Raw genomic sequence first — 23,195 nt, 5'->3', positions numbered from 1 at the left:
CTTAATATCATTGCACTGTTTGCGAGGAGAGCTTTAGTTGCGAGTAGGCATTTTATTGTATTTTGTAGCCTACACTACACTGTATCATAAATCAACTTTGATTTGATTAGCTTGAACACATGGTTACAATATTTTTTGTTTTTTATATATTTTTTTCTAAATGTAATCTTTTATTTAACTAGGCAAGTCAGTTAAGAACAAATTATTATTTACAATGACGGCCTACCCTAATATACCCTATTACAGAATAAAAGAAAACAGAGGTGAACTATCAATTCATATAATTTATTTGCATAGATTAAACATGCTATCAAATCAATTGACCAAGTAGTGAACATAAATCATTACTACGTAGAATTTCAGGAAATTCATTTTAAAAACAGCCATAAAATCAATATTTTAGTGTGGTTTATTAACTCATCTCAAACTATAACCTAAATGCACCTCCCGAGTGGCGCAGCGGTTTGAGGCGTCACTACAGATCCTGGTTCGATCCTGGGCTGTGTCGTGACTGGGAGACCCATGAGGCGGCGCACAATTGGCCCAGCAATGTCCGGGTTAAGGGAGGGTTTGGCCAGCCGGAATGTCATTGTCCCATCGCTCTCTAGCGACTCCTTGTGGTGGCCAGGCATATGCACGCTGACTTCGGTCGCCAGCTGTACAGTGTTTCCTCCGACACATTGGTGCGGCTGGCTTCCGGGTTGAAGCGAGCAGTGTGTCAAGAAACAGTGAGGCTTGGCAGGGGACGCATGGCTCTCGACCTTCGCCTCTCCCGAGTCCGTACAGGAGTTGCAGTGATGGTACAAGACTGTAACTACCAATTGGATATCATGATATTTTTAAGAAAAGTAATATCTGAAAATGGAGCTAGACTCTTACCCGTATACATGGATGAACGCTTCACGGCAAATTGTTTTTTCATTTTAGTTTGTAGCTAGCTACAGCTGGTTTGACCCGTTGTTAAAAACTATAACCTAAATGCATTATTACGAAGCCTACAGTTCTTCATCGTCCTCGACAATACCAGAGAAGACAGGGAGGAAATCACCATTTATTTCTAGGCTGCTATACATATTGATTTGGTTTGTCATTCTATTGTTTTTCATGGAATTTCAGTGGTAATTAAATACATTTTATTTAAAATATATCTGAATGAATTTGACAGAATTTGTTTTACCAACTCCGTGTATTCTCAAATTTAAAAAAGTGAGGGAGCATCACTCCGCGCTCCAGCAGCACTACACCCCTGCCTATCAGGTCATTACTAGTTATTACCCCTGTTATCATTTCTACATTGGCCCAAAGACCAAAGCTCAGCTGTATAAATGCTTTATAACCCTCCTTATGACACACACATGATTGACACACACCACTTGTAATAAAATCCCAGAAATAGGGTTGTTTATGGCCTTTTAGTGCTGAATATATTGCCCTTGACCCACTACATCTTCCCTGTAGCCATTTTAAAGGAGTAAAACTGTCGTTTTGTGTTATTTTAAGACAGAGATTACAAGTCACATTTATAAGCCCACAACTCTCCCAGTTCTGTCCTGCCTGTAAGGAAATGCTACAGGCTGTATGGAGCTCTGACTAATGGGATAGCCAGAGCGGGTGGTATATGTGACCTGCGGTGCTCGTGTTTGTATGGGCCATGGGAGGAGGCGTGCACCCCAGCACAGAGTATGTTGTGAGGAGCCTGTGGACTGACCCAGCACTACACAGCATAAATACACAGCATAAATAACCAGGGCCAACGCAGTCTGTGTGCTAAGTAGAGTTGTCATATACTGCACCTGAACATGTTGATATAAGACACTCCAACCATCTATAACCATGTCCTAACACAGATGGGCCCCATAAGGAACAGACAACTGTAGGATCTGACTGAGTAATGACTGTTCTACCTAATCGGTGTAAAATGGAGAACTTACAGGGATAGTGTAAGATTCTGGCCAGCGTACCTGTAGACTTCCAGTCGTTGTGCTAACGCATGTTAGCAATGGCTCGCGAAACTACCTTTAATTTCCTTCATACTGCACGCGGAGAAATGGTATCCACGAGTTCATCTGACTCGGAGTAAGTAGAACAATGCCAGAATCTCGTACTATCCCTTTAAATCTTAACTCGAGTGTATCTACCTCACACCACTATATTCAGCCACTTCGTCCGCCATAGGCCACCTTATTGTTTGTCTCCGTGGGTTAGTATCAGTTGATAGGAGCCCGGCGAGCCGTTAGTATCACTGAGAACATGTGTCGCCTCTCTCTCCAGGGTGAAAAACATGCTGCTGAAATCCAACTGCGTCCTAGAGGCCTTCGGCAACGCCAAGACCAACCGCAACGACAACTCCAGCCGCTTCGGCAAGTACATGGACATCAACTTCGACTTCAAGGGAGATCCCATCGGGGGCCACATCAACAACTACCTGCTGGAGAAGGTAGGGGGCGCTTGAAAATACATGTTTTATTCCCGATGAGATCATCTATATAGATAAAGATAAATTATATTTCTCTCTGAATCAACTAAACTAAATCTGTTTCTCTTACAGTCCAGAGTCATCTTCCAGCAGGAGGGGGAGAGAAGCTTCCACTCATTCTACCAGGTGCGTGTGAGCGTTTCCGTGTGTGTTACACGCCAGACTGATGCCACCATAAGCTGGTATACAGACCAGATAGGCCGTGGGTCTGTGACTGTGTTAATCATAAAGGCATGGTGATGTCATAGCTGTTACAGCCCGTACTGTCAGTGGAAAATATACATCCATCTTCTCACCTCATTATCTCCACTAATAAACCTCCATCTTTCTCACTCCATAAACTCCCGATTCTCAAGGGACTTCACCCTCCATTGGTCCGGTCTCGTTATCTAGATTATTATTTTCCTTTCCTCCATTTTACTGTGGAGTTACAGCAACATCCAAATTAAATAGGGGGCGGCAGGTAGCTTAGCTGTTAAAAGCATTGAGCCGGTAATCAAAAGGTCGCTGGTTCGAATCCCTGAGCCGACTAGGTGAAAAATCTGTCTGTGCCCTTGAGCAAGGCAATTAACCCTAATTACTCCTGTAAGTCGCTAAATGTAAATGGTTTAGACTGTAAATACTGAACAGTCATTGGCATGTGTCACTACTGACTCGGTCTCTATCTCTCTCATTCTCTCGCCGTTCTCTTCAGATGGTTAAAGGAGGTCCTGAGTCTCTCTTGCGGTCCCTCCACGTCTCGAAGGACCCCACAGCCTTCAACTACATCAAAGTGGGAGGCCACATCAAGGTACTGTAGGTCACTACAGAACTATATCTAGTTTGAACCCTAATTTTGTATAAATGGTCACAAAAACAAGTTCTAGACAGAGATTGTCACTATCATGCTGTGTTTATTTGGTCACACTGTTTATTTTCCCAGGAATAAAGATACACAAGCCCAGCTATTAAAACATTGTTTAATTAAAGCAGGCATGTCCGTTCTGCTGTCTCTGCACTTGAAGCTAAACGAGCAGGAAGAAAACAATATTTTATAGCAACAAACAACGTGACGTCATGGAACAGAACAGAGCTAGGGCCCAAACTGCTGAAGTGGTTTGTACATGGTCCCATTTTTATAGGAATAGTCCCCGACTGACGCTCAGTGTTCTGTCTTGAAGACATTTGTGGTCATCTAGTGATTCCTACTGTATGACTTTGGCTGCTGGGAGGGGAAACATGTTAGGAATGAACTCGTCCTTGCCAAAGTGAGGAAGTGGTGTAGTTGGCCAGTGTTACAGACTGATCAAAAGTAGATGCCAAGTAAATATCTTGACTAAATTCACGACACTAGCTGGAAGTTTTCCTTCAAAACTGACAAAATGTGATTTGTGTGAAATGAGGGGACAAATGCTTTCCAATTGTTGGTAGTTTGATTGTTCTACTCCTCCATCTCCCTCCTTTCTCTCTCCCTGTCACAGTCGTCCATTGACGATGGTGGTGACTTCAAAGCAGTGGCAGACGCCATGAAGGTGATCGGCTTCACAGCAGATGAGCTCCAGACGGTTTACAAGGTCCTGGCCACTATCCTGCACCTGGTAATACCCCATACTAACTCCTAACCCTATTGGCCTGCCAGCAGGGTTAGCATAGGTTCAAATGAAACAGGGTTAAATGTGCGGTCACTAGTGAAAATCTACACACCCCTTGTACAGTCTTCACATTTTCCTGCTTTAAAATGTCATCTAAAAAGGGACTACATTACATTGTTTTCCTATCGATATATACAACCTACTGCACATTCTACAAATATATTACACATTTCGAAGAAATACAAGATGAGGATGTATTGCTTGCGTATGTCTCCACAACCAAGAGTTACTACCTGGTGGAAGCAGGTAATACATTACACATTACAGCTGTGAATCATTTTGAATAAGATTCAACCAACCTTGCACAACATGCTGTATATCCATTGTTTTTGTCAAAAATGCTCAAGCTCAGAACATTTGGTTGGGAATCATTGATGGACAGCAGTATTCAAACCTCGTCTCAGATTTATTAAAGCAGATTTAAGTCAGGAAAGAGACCATTCCGACTGGACTATTTGCAAAAAGTCTGTTAATTAATACTGCAAGACAACTCCGCAACTACACAATTTTTGGCCTAAATTAAAAACTACAGATTTCGGTAAAATCCAACACAACGCAGAAGGGAAACCCTCTGTATTGTGGTGGCAGCATCATGTTATGGGTATGCTTGTCATCGGCAGGGACTGGGGAGTTTGTTAGTTAAAGGAAAACCTAACCTTGGGATGTAGTTTATTTTGCAGCGAGACAATTACACACATTTTTATCTAAAGACACACCAGAATGGCTTTCCAAGAGGTGTTAAGTGTTCCTGTGTCGTCTAGTCTCAGTCCTGACCTAAATTTGCTTGAAAATCAGGTGCGAGGTTTGAATATTGCTGTCCATCAATGATTCCCAACCAAATTTAATGAGCATTACTGAGAAATTTGAAGAAAAACATATGTTGCCCTAAGAGTTGAGCAAAGTTGGTAGAATATTATTTGAAAATCATTCACAGCTGTAGTGGCTGTCAAAGGAGCGTCCACCAAGTGTTTTTTATGTATTAATTTGGAAAATGTTCTAAATGTCTTTCACTTTGTGAATGTCGAGTAGGTTGTGTAGATCTGTAGGAAAATAAATGAATGTTATCCTTTTTCGATGTATTTTTAAGGCAGCAAAATGTGACGACTGTGTAAAGGGTGTGTAGACTTTCTCCAGGCAATGTATACTCAGCAATATGTCATCATCATTTACTGTGGGGTGACTTCTTGTTGTGTAATCAGTCTCCCTTTAAAATGGAACAGGTTTGAATGAAACGGCATTGAATGGAAACAGTCCAGCCCTTTGTTTGTGCTATTCTCCTCCCCTTTTCTCCAATGCTATTACTCCACATAGTCCCTTTAGTTTACAGTTTGTTTCCTGTATTTACTTCCATGTGACCTCTCCCAGGGCAACCTGACCTTTGGTGTGGACGGTGACACAACACTGATTGAGAACTCCAAGGTGGTGGCGGTGATCGGGGACCTGCTGGCCACTAAGGAGGAGAATGTTGAGAAGGCCCTGCTCTACCGTACTGTGGCCACCGGCCGTGACGTCATTGACAAGCAGCACACGGCCCAGGAGGCCAGCTACGGCCGGGACGCCTTGGCTAAGGTAGCTAATGCTAGTACACTATATTAACCGATGCACAGTTAACTGTCAACATGCTGACCCTTAGCTAAGGTAGCTATCTAGCACACTACACTACGTTAGCCGCTTCGTTAACAGCAGCTATTGCCAACTCTCAACGATAATGCCAACTCTCAAAAAGGGTTTGTGAAATGGGCCCAATGTTGATTTAGATGTGGTAGGGCTACCAATTTTTTTTAAGTAACCAGTGTAGCATCTTATGAATGCTTCTGCGTAAAAGAGGAACCAGTGTAGGTAGGCTGACTATGGATGCATTTCACTCTGCTTTCTGTCAATTGATTTTGGTCTACTGTTGTCTGCCTTGGTATTGGGGCTTGTGACCAACAGGCTATGTACGAAAGAATGTTCTGTTGGATCGTGGGAAGGATCAATGATGTCATCGAAGTAAAAAACTATGACGCCAAAGTCCACGGGAAGAACACGGTCATCGGCGTGCTGGACATCTATGGCTTTGAGATCTTTCAGAACAACAGGTTAGGAGCCGTGTCTGCTAGAAATACGTCAACATAGAATGTACTTCAGCATAGAACGTCTACTTGAGTTGGTCTCTTTTCTTATACATCAATATGAAATGTACTGGCTTTTTACACATTTAGTGTCAATCTCTCTGTCATGACACTTAGTTGATTTGTATTAACACAGCATAAAACATGTATGGTCTAGTTCAATTCAAACCAGGGTCACAGTCATTCACTCACCCTCTCCTTAACTGTCTGTCTGTCAGCTTTGAGCAGTTCTGTATTAACTACTGTAATGAGAAGCTGCAGCAGCTCTTCATTCAGCTGGTGCTGAGGCAGGAACAGGAAGAGTACCAGCGCGAGGGAATCCCCTGGAAACATGTAAGGCCGCATCTTGGTTCCACACCACTCATGTCTTGTATCACCCACGGCAGCATTGTCACTTTGCCTCAAGTCATTCTCCTTACGTTGAATATGACTACTAGGAGCGTCTTCCTCCCTGTACTGGTTTTAGTTGTAATGATATACTGATCCCCTGTTTTCTCTCTGTACCTGGGCGTAGATTGACTTCTTCAACAACCAGATCATTGTGGACCTGGTGGAGCTGCAACACAAGGGCATCTTCTCTGTGCTGGACGAGGCCTGTATGAACGTGGGCAAAGTCACCGACAAGGTCTTCCTACAGGGACTCAACAGCAAGCTGGGCAATCACGCCCACTACACCAGCCGCAAGGTACGTTGGAAACAATAGGAAATCTTTGGCAATTCATTAATTAAATTTTTATTCATTTCCAGTATTGACTGAATTGAAAGTGGAATTCACCCCAACAATGTGGACACATGGATATGATCACACTAGGCTTGATGCACCAATGGGTTTCTTCTTTCCACATGGCGTAGTGGTAACTTTAGGACAACATTAGCGATTACAAAACATGTGTGATTTTAAAGGCTTGCTCTCGGCAATTATAAAGTAATGCTAAAGTAATGCAACAACCAAGCCCAGTGATATTTTTTATTTTTTATTTTTATATATATAAAAAAAAAAGGCACCTTTATTTAACCAGGTAGGCCAGTTGAGAACAAGTTCTCATTTACAACTGCGACCTGGCCAAGATAAAGCAAAGCAGTGCGACAAAAACAACAACACCGAGTTACACACATGGGATAAACAAACGTACAGTCAATAACACAATAGAAAAATCTATATACAGTGTGTCCAAATGTAGTAAGATTAGGGTGGTAAGGAAATAAATAGGCCATAGTGGTGAAATAATGACAATTTAGCATTAACACTGGAGTGATAGATGTGCAGATGATGATGTGCAAGTAGAGATACAGGGGTGCAAAAGAGCAAAAATAAACAACAATATGGATGAGGTAGTTGGGTAGGCTATTTACAGATGGGCTGTGTACAGGTGCAGTGATCGGTAAGCGGCTCTGACAGCTGATGCTTAAAGTTTATGAGGGAGATATAAGTCTCCAGCTTCAGTGATTTTTTTTTTTGCAATTCGTTCCAGTTCTAGCAGCAGAGAACTGGAAGGAAAGGCAGCCAAAGGAGGTGTTGGCTTTGGGGGTGACCAGTGAAATATACCTGCTGGCGCGCGTGCTACGGGTGGGTGTTGCTATGGTGACCAGTGAGCTGAGATAAGGTGGGGCTTTACCTAGCAAAGACTTATAGATGACCTGGAGCCAGTGGGTTTGGCGACAAATATGAAGCGAGGGCCAGCCAACGATAGCATATACTACCCAGTGGTGGGTAGTATATGGGGCTTTGGTGACAAAACTGTTGGCACTGTGATAGACTACATCCAATTTGCTGAGGAGAGTGTTGGAGGCTATTTGTAAATGACATCGCCGAATGTCAAGGATCGGTAGGATGGTCAGTTTTACGAGGGTGTGTTTAGCAGCATGAGTGAAGGAGGCTTTGTTGCTAAATAGGAAGCCGATTCTAGATTTAATTTTGGATTGGAGATGCTTAATGTGAATCTGGAAGGAGAGTTTACAGTCTAACCAGAGACCTAGGTATTTGTAGTTGTCCACATAAGTCAGAACCGTCCAGAGTAGTGATGCTAGGCGAGCGGGTGTGGGCAGCGATCGGTTGAAGAGTATGCATTTAGTTTTACTAGCATTTAAGATTAGTTGGAGGCCACGGAAGGAGAGTTGTATGGCATTGAAGCTCGTCTGGAGGTTTGTTAACACAGTGTCTAAAGAAGGGTCAGATGTATACAGAATCAGAGAATCACCCGCAGCAAGAGCGACATTGATATATACAGAGAAAAGAGTCGGCCTGAGAATTGAACCCTGTGGCACCCCATAGAGACTGCCAGAGGTCCGGACAACAGGCCCTCCGATTTGACACACTGAACTCTATCAGAGAAGTAGTTGGTGAACCAGGCGAGGCAGTCATTTGAGAAGCCAAGGCTATTGAGTCTGCCGATAAGAATGCGGTGATTGACAGAGTTGAAAGCCTTGGCCAGGTCGATGAAGACGGCTGCACAGTACTGTCTTTTATCGATAGCGGTTATGATATCGTTTAGGACCTTGAGCGTGGCTGAGGTGCACCCATGGCCAGCTCGGGAAACCAGATTGCATAGCGGAGAAGGTACGGTGGGATTCGAAATGGTCGGTGATCTGTTTGTTAACTTGGCTTTCGAAGACTTTAGAAAGGCAGGGCAGGATAGATATAGGTCTGTCACAGTTTGGGTCTAGAATGTCTTCCCCTTTGAAGATGGGGATGACCGCGGCAGCTTTCCAATCTTTAGGGATCTCAGGCGATACGAAAAGAAGTTGAACAGGCTAGGTAGGTTCCTTGATAATATGTGTGAGATTGAGGGCATCTAGCTTAGATTGTAGGACGGCCGGGGTGTTAAGCATATCCCAGTTTAGGTCACCTAACAGTACGAACTCTGAAGATAAATCGGGGCAATCAATTAACATATGGTGTCCAGGGCACAGCTGGGGGCTGAGGGGGGTCTATAACAAGCGGCAACAGTGAGAGACTTATTTCTGGAAAGGTGGATTTTTAAAAGTAGAAGCTCGAACTGTTTGGGCACAGACCTGGATAGCATGACAGAACTCTGCAGGCTATCTCTGCAGTAGATTGCGTCTCCGCCCCCTTTGGCAGTTCTATCTTGATGGAAAATGTTGTAGTTGGGAATGGACATTTCTGCATTTTAAGTGGTCTTCCTAAGCCAGGATTCAGACACGGCTAGGACATCAGGGTTGGCGGAGTGTGCTAAAGCAGTGAATAAAACAAACTTAGGGAGGAGGCTTCTGATGTTAACATGCATGAAACCAAGGCTTTTACAGTTACAGAAGTCAACAAATTAGAGCTTCTGGGGAATAGGTGTGGTACTGGGGGCTACAGCTTCTGGGGGCTAACCTCTACATCACCAGAGGAACAGAGGAGGAGTAGTATTTTAAAACATAAGACGAGACCTATACAGTATAATTTGGTACGTTTCAATTATCAGATCCATCAAATCCTGTTTAAAGTCTAATTGGCATTAAAGTCATTGTACACCACCAGACTAAGATAAACTAATTGACCTGCACATCTGTTCACCAGTGGCTCAGAAGGCTGCCTTTTACAGGGTAGTATTTCACTCAGTGGACCACAAGAGGGAGACAAGCATCAGCCCAGCACTCGTTTCTCAATCTGACTCAACACTCTGCCCCCAGTGATGTCACTGGCAGCCAATGGGAGTCAATGGAGTTGGTGTCTTGCTGCGCTGGCATGGGTGTTGGAGGGAGGGAGGGAGGGAGGGAGGGAGGGAGGGAGGGAGGGAGGGAGGGAGGGAGGGAGGGAGGGAGGGAGGGAGAAGAGAATGGAAAAGACAGAATCATAACAAGAGGAACAGATGGAGAGGAGGGGAGGCACAAGGTGAAGATAGAGGACCTATCACTAACAACCAGGTTGTTTTACCCTCAACTTCCTAGACTGTGTTATGTGTCAACACCTTAGCTGTTTCTCTATGGCAGGGTTCCCCAATTGGCAGCCAGTTGATTTTATTTGCCCCACAAAGTTTTCTTGTTTGACATAAAAGACTGTAAATACACCAGCAAATCAGCTGGAAATCTGTTCCAAAGTATTCTCACGCATAATAGAGATACATACACTCAACAGCCAGTTTATTAGGTACACCCACCCTGTTCATGAGGATTGATTGCTCCTTCAGACAGTGAATCACGTGGCTGTGGCTTGCTATATAAAGCAGACAGACAGGCATTGAGGCATTCAGTTACTGTTCGATTGAACATTAGAACGGGCAAAACAAGTGACTTAAGCGACTTTGAGCGTGGTATGATCGTCAATGCAAAGCGCACCGGATCCAGTATCTCAGAAATGGCTGCCCTCCTGGGCTTTTCGTGCATCACAGTGTCTAGGCTAGGGTTTACAGAGAATGGTGCGACAAACAAAAAAACATCCAGCCGGCGGCAGTCCTGTGGGTGAAAACAGCTCATTGATGAAAGAGGTCGAAGTAGAATGGCAAGAATCGTGCAAGCTAACAGGCGGGCCACAAACAGGCAAATAATTACGCAGAACGGCATCTCGGAACGCACAACTCGTCGATCCTTGTAACGGATGGGCTATTGCAGTAGAACGACCACACCGGGTTCCACTCCTAAATTTCTATCAGTGTGTTAAATGTGCAACCAGAGCGGAAAACAACTCTAGACCACCTTTACTCCACACACAGAGACGCATACAAAGCTACAAACCTGAGTCAGTTACACCAGCTCTATCAGGAGGAATGGGACAAAATTCCCCCAACTTATTGTGGGAAGCTTGTGGAAGGCTACCCGAAACGTTTGACCCAAGTTAAACAATTTAAAGACAATGCTACTAAACTTCTGACCCACTGAGAATGTGATCAAATAAATAAAAGCTGAAATAATTCTCTACTATTATTCTGACATTTCACATTCTTAAAATAAAGTGGTGATCCTAACTGACCTAAGACAGGGAATTTGTACTAGCATTAAATGTCAGGAATTGTGAAAAACTGAGTTTAAATGTATTTGGCTAAGGTGTATGTAAACTTCCGACTTCAACTGTACATATTACCTCGATTACCTTGACTAACCGGTGCCCGGTTAGATTGACTCTGTACCGGTACCCTCTGTATATAGTCTCGCTATTGTTATTTTACTGCTGCTCATTAATGACTTATTTCTTATTCTTATTCGTATTTTTTAAACTGCATTGTTGGTTAGGGCCTGTAAGTAAGCATTTCACTGTAAGGTCTGCACCTGTTGTATTCGGCGCATGTGATTAATAACATTTTGTTTTATTTGGTGTGTGCTAGTGTACACTGTCCCCATAGACTCCAGTGGAGAAGATTTGGTAGTAAAAATGCTTGACTCTCATTGTTATCAGGAGGGGGGAAAAAACTCTAAGGCTACTTTTAAAAGTGGTATTTATTGCAAAAGCATACGTGAAAATGCTCTAAGGCTCATCCCTGGTGCATTGGAGGGATACATTTTTAGTTTCACGCTTCACGTCCCATACTCTACAAGCAGCTCTGCTCGAAAACTTTCGACATGTTCACGGCTGCCAGGTTCAGTGGGCCCAGACTCTGCAGACTTGAAGGACCTCGGGCAGTTTTTTAACATTGCAGTTTTTGTTGTAGATCTTCTCAAGTGAGTGTGAGAATTGTGATGTGTGACAGAGGGAGTGGGGGGATGTGACAGAGGGAGTGGGGGGATGTGTGACAGAGGGAGTGGGGGGATGTGTGACAGAGGGAGTGGGGGGATGTGTGACAGAGGGAGTGGGGGGATGTGTGACAGAGGGAGTGGGGGGATGTGTGACAGAGGGAGTGGGGGGGGGGGGCAGGCAGGGGGGATGTGTGACAGCCAGTGGGGGATGTGTATAAAGATGAGGGAGACAGAGAGCTTGTCAGAGATGGAGGAGAGAGAGGGGGGTGAGAAAGGCTATTGAGTGAGGGAGTGAGGGATGTGAGAGGGTGGGTGTAAGAAAGAGGGAGAGAGCGAGAGAAGCAGTGCTATAATAGTGGATTAGACTGTTATAAGATCTGCACTGTCTGTCAGCACTAATGTTGTCACCCTATTTTTTTATGAAGAAGACCTAGAGCTGCTAGACACCAAGTTTCTCTCTTCTCCTGGCTGACTGTCACCCCGTAAACACTCTGACACACACACACACACTGTTACACCCCTTGGCAAAGACCTCACACTCCAGATCAGAGAGAAAGTGGAAACGAAGAAGCGTCTTGATCAGTGGCGGAGTCTTCAGGCGCATTTTGGCTTTTAAGCTCTTCCAGACCTAGAGACTTGTTATGTTGTCTAATGAAAATATCCCTTTTTAAATATCCCTGTTATTGGTTTTCAGTCTTGTCAGGGCTGTTTATGTATGAATCAAGGGGTGGTTGGAGCTGGGTTGTTAACTTCTCTGGGATATGTGGCACGGTAGCATCCCACTTGGCCAAAAGCCAGAAAAATGTAGTGTGCCAAATTCAAATATATTACTATAAAAATCAATCTTTCATGAAATCACACATGAAAGACACCAAATTAAAGCTACACATTTTGTGAATCCAGCCAACATGTCTGATTTCAAAAAGGATTTACGGCGAAAGCACACCAAACGATTTTGTTAGCTCAGTACATAGCCACAGAAAAACACAGCCATTTTCTCAGCCAAAGATAGTAGTCACAAAAAGCAGAAATAGAGATAAAATGAATCACTAACCTTTGATGATCTTCATCAGATGACACCCATAGAACATCATGTTACACAATACATTTATGTTTTGTTCGATAATGTGCATATTTATATCCACAAATCTTGGTTTACATTGGCGCCATGTTCAGAAATGCCTCCAAAATATCCGGAGAAATTGCAGAGAGCCACGTCAAATAACAGAAATACTCATCATAAACTTTTATGAAAGATACATGTTTTACATAGAATTAAAGATACACTTGTTCTTAATGCAACCGCTGTGTCAGATTTCAAAAAAACTTTACGGAAAAAGCTCACCATGCAATAATCTGAGACGGCGCTCAGATATAACATAATTTCTCCGCCATGTTGGAGTCAACAGAAATACGAAATTACATCATAAATATTCCCTTTGATGATCTTCATCAGAATGCACTCCCAGGAATCCTCGTTCCACAATAAATCGTTGTTTTGTTCGATAATGTCCATTACTTATGTCTAAGTAGCTACTTTTGCTAGCATGTTTAGTGCACATGTCCAACCGTTCGCGCAGATGCAGGCGAACTCGGACGAAAACTTAGAAAAATTATATAACAGGTCGAATAAACTGGTCAAACTAAGTAGAGAATCAATCTTCAGGATGTTGTTATCATAACTATCCAATAACGTTCCAATCGGAGAATTCCTTTGTGTCTCTAGAAGTTATGGAAAGCAAGACGATATCGTTTGGAACGCGCGTGACCAGGAACTGGCATTCTGCCAGACCAATGACTGAAACACCTCCCATCCGGCTCAACATCACAGTAGAGGCTTCATTCCACGTTCTACAGACTGTTGACATCTATTGGAAGGCGTAGGAAGTGCAAACAGATCCATATCTTACAGGGAATTGAATAGGCGATGAGTTGAACATCGACCAGCCTCAGAATTCTCACTTCCTGTTTGGATGTTTTCTCAGGTTTTTGCCTGCCATATGAGTTCTGTTATACTCACAGACATAATTCAAACAGTTTTAGAAACTTCAGAGTGTTTTATATCCAATAATAATAATAATATGCATATATTAGCATATGGGACAGCGTAGGAGGCAGTTCACTATGGGCACGCAATTCATCCAAAAGTGAAAATGCTGCCCCCTATCACAAAGAAGTTAAAACAGACCTCTCGCTTAGATAAAACTACTGGATGTAATTGATATAATGGGACTATGATGGGCCAGGACGTTTAGGTGGATGGTTTTTTGCCTCTGTAGTGTGATCACGGCATCCCTCTTTGTGGTGTGCGAGGAGTGGTTACTTCCTCTTTGTGGTGTGCGAGGAGTGGTTACTTCCTCTTTGTGGTGTGCCAGGAGTGGTTACTTCCTCTGTGTGGTGTGCCAGGAGTGGTTACTTCCTCTTTGTGGTGTGCCAGGAGTGGTTACTTCCTCTTTGTGGTGTGCCAGGAGTGGTTACTTCCTCTTTGTGGTGTGCCAGGAGTGGTTACTTCCTCTTTGTGGTGTGCCAGGAGTGGTTACTTACTGACAACTGTATAATAGAACTTTGAAGACGTTTTAAACGTACTGCAGTTGTTCTAGCTATATAAAGTTTTGGGAAACTCTTCCCTGCTTCTCCTTGTACTTGGTGATGTCGATACTCAGCTTGGCTGATGTGGTACACAGCGAGGGACAGCTGTGACACGCTGGTCTGGACAGGAGTCTGTTGTTAGTGCAGTATTCGCGAAGAAGGGAGTTGATATTCCAACAGTTGTATTGGAAGGGGGCGGCACTCTGGGGGCTGTGTGTGGCTGTCCATGTGGGTGTTTAAGTGAGAAAGACACAGAGGAGACCCAATCAGTAAAAAAGCACCGCCCCTTGATTATGAACACATCGTGCCGACAACGTCAAAATAGCCTTTCAGGACTCTGAAGTAACGAGGGCTTCAAGTTAGGTGTCAGCCAGACTAGTTGATACCATACTCAAATTTCGTATCTCCCAATTTGCTCTCCGCCTTCTCTTGTGCACTTTGTGAGGTCGTACCCCTGAAATACCATGTCTTTATATATATGCTAGGAATTCATTATTTTTAGGGGCTACTTTTCTACATCACTAAGGAATTAACGTGGTCGCACGACAACACCTCTTCCCCTATCATGAGGATGAAAAGATTTGTCATGGCTCTCAGATCCTCAAAAAGTTCTACAGCTGCACCATTGAGAGCATCTTCACTGGCTGCATCACCGCTTGGTATGGCAACTGCCGGTGTTTGAGGCCCTAAAAATTGTCTCAAACCACCCACGTCATAGACTGTTCTCTCAGCTACCGCACGGCAAGCGGTACCGATGCCGCTTGCCGAAGTCTGGAACCAACAGGACCCTGAACAGCTTCTGCCATAAGATGGCTAAATAGTTCAACAAGTAGCTACCCCGACTATCTGCATTTGACTCCCTTTTGTGCTAACTATTTTGACTCATCACATACGTTGCTGCTACTGCTCATTATCTATTATGTTGCCTAGTCACTTTTACCTCAATTACCTCAATTACCACATTGACTCAGTACTGGTACCCCGTGTATATAGCCAAGTTATCGTTACCAATTGTGTATTTATTATTTTTGTATGTTTCTCTCTGCATTGTTGGGAAGGGCCGTAAGTAAGCATTTCAATGTTCGTCTACACCTGTTGTTTACGAAGCATGTGACAAATCCTATTTTATTTGACACACACACTACCTCTCCCTCCTCTCCCTCATCCCCCTCCTCCCCCCTTTCTCTTCTATCCACCTTCTGATCCTGCTCTTTGCCGTCTCTGTTCAGATGCAGCATAGGATGCTGTGTGCGTGCGTGTGCGTGTGCGTGTGTGTGCATGCATGCAGAGGCAGCGGCAGGCCGTCGTTAAGTGATTACCCTAGCATACACCATGTGATGCTAATAGCATGGTCCTGCTGTTCATGGGCTCTAGTTTGTTTACAACACAAGCACTGGAGAGGCAGGAAGGAAGGATGTCTAGAGTGCTCTCATTCACGTCTGGGAGACAGCGAGAAAGCTTCGCAAGTTCTCCGGTTCCAACGCAATGTCTTTTTACCTCTCAATGCATCATACTCTTGATATCACGTTTGAACTAGTCCTAGAAGTGGGTGCCTAGTTCATCCACTGAGGGTCCAAAACATTATGAACACCTGCTCCTTCCATGACATAGACTGACCAGGTGAATCCAGGTGAAAGCTATGATCCCTTATTGATGTCACCTGTTAAATCCACTTCAATCAGAGGATGAGACAGGTTAAAGATGGATTTTTAAGCCTTGAGACAATTGAGACATATATTGTGTACGTGTGCCATTCAGAGCTTGCACCGGCTTGTGTCAAGAACTGCAACGCTGCTGGGCTTTTCACGCCCAACAGTTTCCCGTGTTTATCGAGAATGGTCCACCACCCAAAGGACATCCAGCCAACTTAACACAACCGTGGGAAGCATTGGAGTCAACATGGGCCAGCATCCCTGTGGAACACTTGTGACACCTTATAGAGTACATTTCCTGACGAATTGAGGCTGTTCTGAGGGCAAAATGGTATTGCTACTCAATATTGGGAAGGTGTTCCTAATGTTTGGTGTAGTCAGTGTATGTCTGTTTCTGTTTTTATAAAGTAATCATCTGCAGTCTAAAGAGGTTATGTAGTGAGAGAGTAAATACCATGACAGCTGCAGCGAGTGCAGTGGGCGTGAAACCGCACCGTCCATCTCCCTGTGTCCTGATTGGCTCCTGTGGTGAGTGATTGACCAGTTTGGAGCCAGTCAGTCGGCCCGCCTGGCGTGTTTACCCGACAGGTGCCAGCTTAGTCAGCGGGCGGGCGAGTGAGGCACAGGTGGTGAACAGGGTGGAGGTGGCAGAGGAGAGGAGAGATGCTGGAGGGAGGGCGAGATTTGGGCAGGAGGACGAGGGACAGCAGGTGTTGGGGTGATCAGAAGGGGTCTCTGCCATAAAGCTGTTCACCCATTTACACACCAGGCCATCGCCTTATTGTGATTACAAATGCATGAGGCCAGTTTCTCTGAGTTGTACAGATATGAATGGCCTCCATGCTCACGTACTGTTTCAATCCGAGAACGTTCGGTGCTTTTGTGTACATGTGCAGCGTCGTTCTCCGAGGAATGAATGTGGAACTAAAAGACGCAAAAGGCAAGGGAACTTATGCCAATGATTACAGTCTGTGTACACATGACTGTGTAAATAGGCACAGTATACTTGTTCAGCACCTGTTTTGGATCCACCTGATGTGTTATATGTTCTATTTGTCCTATATCTACCTGTGAAGAACCCAATACCCCCCCCCCCCCCCCCCCCCTGCTCATAACACTACCTCCGTCTTCTCTCTCCTTTCTGTTCCAGTCATTTGAAGGTGTTCTGCTGTATCCCCTCTCGCTTCAGGCTTATTTCTTTCTCGCTCTGTCTCCCCTCATACCCGCTTTGTTCCACCTCGCGTATCTCTGTCCTTTTCTCACCCCCTTTACTTTCCATCGTTTTGTCCCCCTCTCTCTTTATTTTCTACCTCTCTCTAAACCTTCTGTTGTATCTCCCTTGCACGGTATCCCCCCCTCTTTCTCATCTGATATACAGTAGGCGTTAGGCTAGAGAGAGAGAGAGAGAGGTTGTAATAGTATAGCTGGCAGTGTGCGTGGAGGGGGACTTATTGTGATAGATGAGGACAAGGTGGCTTCCAGCAGCCTCCGTCTGTCTGTCTGGCTAGATGGCTGTATGTCCAGCTGCCAGGTTGGCTGGCTGGCGGTACTGGCCTGTATAGAGCACGGGGCCCTTCATGGATCAATTCCCTATCACCGCTCCACTGAAGTATTTCTGCTATGGATAATATGTTACATTTTCAACGCTTTGAATAGGAATTTGAATGCGGTCACACAGCGACGTGTATACTTTCCTCCACAGTTTGCTGCCTGTGAGTTGTTCTCTCGTTAACAACATCCTCACTCCCATCTGCAGGGACTTTCTCTTCTTCCTTTGGTGTGTGTGAGCTCTCCGCTCGATGACTCAGGCTCTCTATACTCTCTCTGCTCGATAACTCAGGCTCTCTATACTCTCTCTGCTTGGTGACTCAGGCACTCATGCTCTCTATACTCTCTCTGCTCGATGACTCAGGATCTCTATTCTCTCTCCGCTCGATGACTCAGGCACTCAGGCTCTCTATTCTCTCTCCGCTCGGTGACTCAGGATCTCTATTCTCTCTCTGCTCGATGACTCAGGATCTCTATTCTCTCTCCGCTCGATGACTCAGGATCTCTATTCTCTCTCCGCTCGATGACTCAGGCACTCAGGATCTCTATTCTCTCTCTGCTCGATGACTCAGGCTCTCTATTCTCTCTCTGCTCGATCACTCAGGCTCTCTATTCTCTCTGCTCGATCACTCAGGCTCTCTATTCTCTCTGCTCGATCACTCAGGCACTCTATTCTCTCTCCGCTCGATCACTCAGGCTCTCTATTTTCTCTCCGCTCGATCACTCAGGCACTCTATTCTCTCTCCGCTCGATCACTCAGGCTCTCTATTCTCTCTCTGCTCGATCACTCAGGCTCTCTATTCTCTCTCCGCTCGATGACTCAGGCTCTCTATACTCTCTCTGCTTTGTGACTCAGGCACTCATGCTCTCTATACTCTCTCTGCTCGATGACTCAGGATCTCTATTCTCTCTCTGCTCGATGACTCAGGATCTCTATTCTCTCTCTGCTCGATGACTCAGGCACTCAGGCTCTCTATTCTCTCTCTGCTCGATGACTCAGACTCTCTATTCTCTCTCCGCTCGGTGACTCAGGCACTCAGGCTCTCTATTCTCTCTCTGCTCGATGACTCAGGCTCTCTATTCTCTCTCCGCTCGATCACTCAGGCTCTCTATTCTCTCTCTGCTCGATCACTCAGGCTCTCTATTCTCTCTCCGCTCGATGACTCAGGCTCTCTATACTCTCTCTGCTTTGTGACTCAGGCACTCATGCTCTCTATACTCTCTCTGCTCGATGACTCAGGATCTCTATTCTCTCTCCGCTCGATCACTCAGGCTCTCTATTCTCTCTCCGCTCGATCACTCAGGCTCTCTATTCTCTCTCCGCTCGATCACTCAGGCACTCTATTCTCTCTCCGCTTGATCACTCAGGCACTCTATTCTCTCTCCGCTTGATCACTCAGGCACTCTATTCTCTCTCCGCTCGATCACTCAGGCTCTCTATACTCTCTCTGCTTGGTGACTCAGGCACTCATGCTCTCTATTCTCTCTCTGCTCGATGACTCAGGCTCTCTATTCTCTCTCTGCTCGATCACTCAGGCTCTCTCTGCTCGATCACTCAGGCTCTCTATTCTCTCTCCGCTCGATCACTCAGGCTCTCTATTCTCTCTCTGCTCGATCACTCAGGCTCTCTATTCTCTCTCCGCTCGATCACTCAGGCTCTCTATTCTCTCTCCGCTCGATCACTCAGGCTCTCTATTCTCTCTCCGCTCGATCACTCAGGCACTCTATTCTCTCTCCGCTCGATCACTCAGGCTCTCTATTCTCTCTCCGCTCGATCACTCAGGCTCTCTATTCTCTCTCCGCTCGATCACTCAGGCTCTCTATTCTCTCTCCGCTCGATCACTCAGGCTCTCTATTCTCTCTCCGCTCGATCACTCAGGCTCTCTATTCTCTCTCTGCTCGATCACTCAGGCTCTCTATTCTCTCTCTGCTCGATCACTCAGGCTCTCTATTCTCTCTCTGCTCGATCACTCAGGCTCTCTATTCTCTCTCCGCTCGATGACTCAGGCACTCTATTCTCTCTCCGCTCGATGACTCAGGCTCTCTATTCTCTCTCCGCTCGATCACTCAGGCTCTCTATTCTCTCTCTGCTCGATGACTCAGGCTCTCTATTCTCTCTCTGCTCGATGACTCAGGCTCTCTATTCTCTCTCTGCTCGATGACTCAGGCTCTCTATTCTCTCTCTGCTCGATGACTCAGGCACTCTATTCTCTCTCCGCTCGATGACTCAGGCACACTCTCTCTCTCTGTGTGAGATAATATGTTACATAGGGGTTGATATTATTTTTGAATGACTACTCCTTCCTCTGTCCTCCATGCATACAACATATGTAAGGTCCCTCAGTCAAGTATTGAATTCAATCACAGATTCAACTACAAAGACCTGGGAGCTTTTTGAAAGCCTCATGAAGGAGGGCAGTGATTGGTAGATGGGTAACAATAACAAATCAGACATTGAATATCTCTTTAAGCATGGTCCCGTTAATGGTTATGCTGTGGATGATGTATTAAACCACCCAGACACAACAAAGATACAGGAGCGGGAGAGGAATTCACCTTTCAGCAGGACAATAACCTCCAACAAAAGGCCAAATCTACACTAGTTGCTTACTAAGAAGACAGTGAATGTTCCTGAGTGGCCAAGTTACAGTTTTGAATTAAATCTGCTTGAAAATCTATGACAAGACTTAAAAATGGCTGTTTAGCTATGATCCCCAACACTTTGACAGAGCTTGAAGAATTTTGAAAATAATAATGGTAAAATATTTCACAATCCAGTTGTGCAAAGCTTAGAGACTCACCCAAGAAGACTCCCAGCTTTAATCGCTGCCAAAGCTGTTCCTAATATGTATTGACTCAGAGGGTTAAACACTTATCTAATCAAGGTATATTAGTGTTTGATTTTTCAATACAAAAAAACCAATATGAGAGTATTTTGTGTAGATCGTTGATAAAAATGACAATTAAATCCATTTTAATCCCACTTTGTAACACAATAAAAATGTGAAGAAATCCAAGGGGGGTGAATACTTATGAAACCCACTGTATAATGCTACTCCCACCATGCCACAGGGCTGTCTAGGGTGTCCTCTCCCTGTCACCAGACACACGAGCTACTCTACAGTAGCACACCAATATACCACTGACGCAGTCACACACATCAACACACAGATGTACAAACATGGATGGATGGATGGATGTATATATAGACACACACAAACAGGTACGCACACACATACAGTCAGGTATACACACACAGGCTCATTACAGAGTTTGCAGAGGACTGCGGCAGACCTCTGCATTTCCTGTCACGCTACGTTTCTCTCCTCACTGCACTCCACCACTGGCCTACATACAGCCATCCACATGAGTTCCTGCAGCACCACTGGCCTACATACAGCCATCCACATGAGTTCCTGCAGCACCACTGGCCTACATACAGCCATCCACATGAGTTCCTGCGGCACCACTGGCCTACATACAGCCATCCACATGAGTTCCTGCAGCACCACTGGCCTACATACAGCCATCCACATTAGTTCCTGCGTCACCACTGGCCTACATACAACCATCCACATGAGTTCCTGCAGCACCACTGGCCTACATACAGCCATCCACATGAGTTCTTGCAGCACCACTGGCCTACATACAGCCATCCACATGAGTTCCTGCAGCACCACTGGCCTACATACAGCCATCCACATGAGTTCCTGCAGCACCACTGGCCTACATACAGCCATCCACATGAGTTCCTGCAGCACCACTGGCCTACATACAGCCATCCACATGAGTTCCTGCGGCACCACTGGCCTACATACAGCCATCCACATGAGTTCCTGCGGCACCACTGGCCTACATACAGCCATCCACATAAGTTCCTGCGGCACCACTGGTCTACATACAGCCATCCACATGAGTTCCTGCGTCACCACTGGCCTACATACAGCCATCCACATGAGTTCCTGCAGCACCACTGGCCTACATACAGCCATCCACATTAGTTCCTGCGTCACCACTGGCCTACATACAACCATCCACATGAGTTCCTGCAGCACCACTGGCCTACATACAGCCATCCACATGAGTTGCTGCAGCACCACTGGCCTACATACAGCCATCCACATGAGTTCTTGCAGCACCACTGGCCTACATACAGCCATCCACATGAGTTCCTGCAGCACCACTGGCCTACATACAGCCATCCACATGAGTTCCTGCGGCACCACTGGCCTACATACAGCCATCCACATGAGTTCCTGCAGCACCACTGGCCTACATACAGCCATCCACATTAGTTCCTGCGTCACCACTGGCCTACATACAACCATCCACATGAGTTCCTGCAGCACCACTGGCCTACATACAGCCATCCACATGAGTTCTTGCAGCACCACTGGCCTACATACAGCCATCCACATGAGTTCCTGCAGCACCACTGGCCTACATACAGCCATCCACATGAGTTCCTGCAGCACCACTGGCCTACATACAGCCATCCACATGAGTTCCTGCAGCACCACTGGCCTACATACAGCCATCCACATGAGTTCCTGCGGCACCACTGGCCTACATACAGCCATCCACATGAGTTCCTGCGGCACCACTGGCCTACATACAGCCATCCACATAAGTTCCTGCGGCACCACTGGTCTACATACAGCCATCCACATGAGTTCCTGCGTCACCACTGGCCTACATACAGCCATCCACATGAGTTCCTGCAGCACCACTGGCCTACATACAGCCATCCACATTAGTTCCTGCGTCACCACTGGCCTACATACAACCATCCACATGAGTTCCTGCAGCACCACTGGCCTACATACAGCCATCCACATGAGTTGCTGCAGCACCACTGGCCTACATACAGCCATCCACATGAGTTCTTGCAGCACCACTGGCCTACATACAGCCATCCACATGAGTTCCTGCAGCACCACTGGCCTACATACAGCCATCCACATGAGTTCCTGCGGCACCACTGGCCTACATACAGCCATCCACATGAGTTCCTGCAGCACCACTGGCCTACATACAGCCATCCACATTAGTTCCTGCGTCACCACTGGCCTACATACAGCCATCCACATGAGTTCCTGCGGCACCACTGGCCTACATACAGCCATCCACATTAGTTCCTGCAGCACCACTGGCCTACATACAGCCATCCACATTAGTTCCTGCGTCACCACTGGCCTACATACAGCCATCCACATGAGTTCCTGCAGCACCACTGGCCTACATACAGCCATCCACATGAGTTCCTGCAGCACCACTGGCCTACATACAGCCATCCACATGAGTTCCTGCAGCACCACTGGCCTACATACAGCCATCCACATGAGTTCCTGCAGCACCACTGGCCTACATACAGCCATCCACATGAGTTCCTGCAGCACCACTGGCCTACATACAGCCATCCACATTAGTTCCTGCGTCACCACTGGCCTACATACAGCCATCCACATGAGTTCCTGCGGCACCACTGGCCTACATACAGCCATCCACATTAGTTCCTGCAGCACCACTGGCCTACATACAGCCATCCACATTAGTTCCTGCGTCACCACTGGCC

At 45.7% G+C, this 23,195-nt stretch overlaps 1 protein-coding gene across 2 annotated transcripts in view; it reads left to right on the top strand.

Annotated features, from left to right (window-relative positions):
* LOC120046194 (unconventional myosin-Id-like) overlaps positions 1-23,195 on the top strand; it is a 111,298-nt gene that overhangs the window by 35,309 nt on the left and 52,794 nt on the right. For both annotated transcript variants that reach the window (XM_038991222.1, XM_038991223.1), the window contains exons 4-11: positions 2,272-2,437; positions 2,549-2,602; positions 3,171-3,266; positions 3,937-4,053; positions 5,473-5,676; positions 6,040-6,185; positions 6,437-6,551; positions 6,733-6,903. In XM_038991222.1, coding sequence (XP_038847150.1) covers positions 2,272-2,437; positions 2,549-2,602; positions 3,171-3,266; positions 3,937-4,053; positions 5,473-5,676; positions 6,040-6,185; positions 6,437-6,551; positions 6,733-6,903 — 1,069 coding nt within the window. The remainder of the gene's footprint in view (positions 1-2,271; positions 2,438-2,548; positions 2,603-3,170; positions 3,267-3,936; positions 4,054-5,472; positions 5,677-6,039; positions 6,186-6,436; positions 6,552-6,732; positions 6,904-23,195) is intronic.

The sequence above is a fragment of the Salvelinus namaycush genome, chromosome 4 (assembly GCF_016432855.1).
Source record: "Salvelinus namaycush isolate Seneca chromosome 4, SaNama_1.0, whole genome shotgun sequence".
NCBI classification, from domain to species: Eukaryota; Metazoa; Chordata; class Actinopteri; order Salmoniformes; family Salmonidae; genus Salvelinus; species Salvelinus namaycush.
Note: the sequence above shows the minus strand (reverse complement) of the source record. Positions and strands in the feature narration are given on the sequence as shown.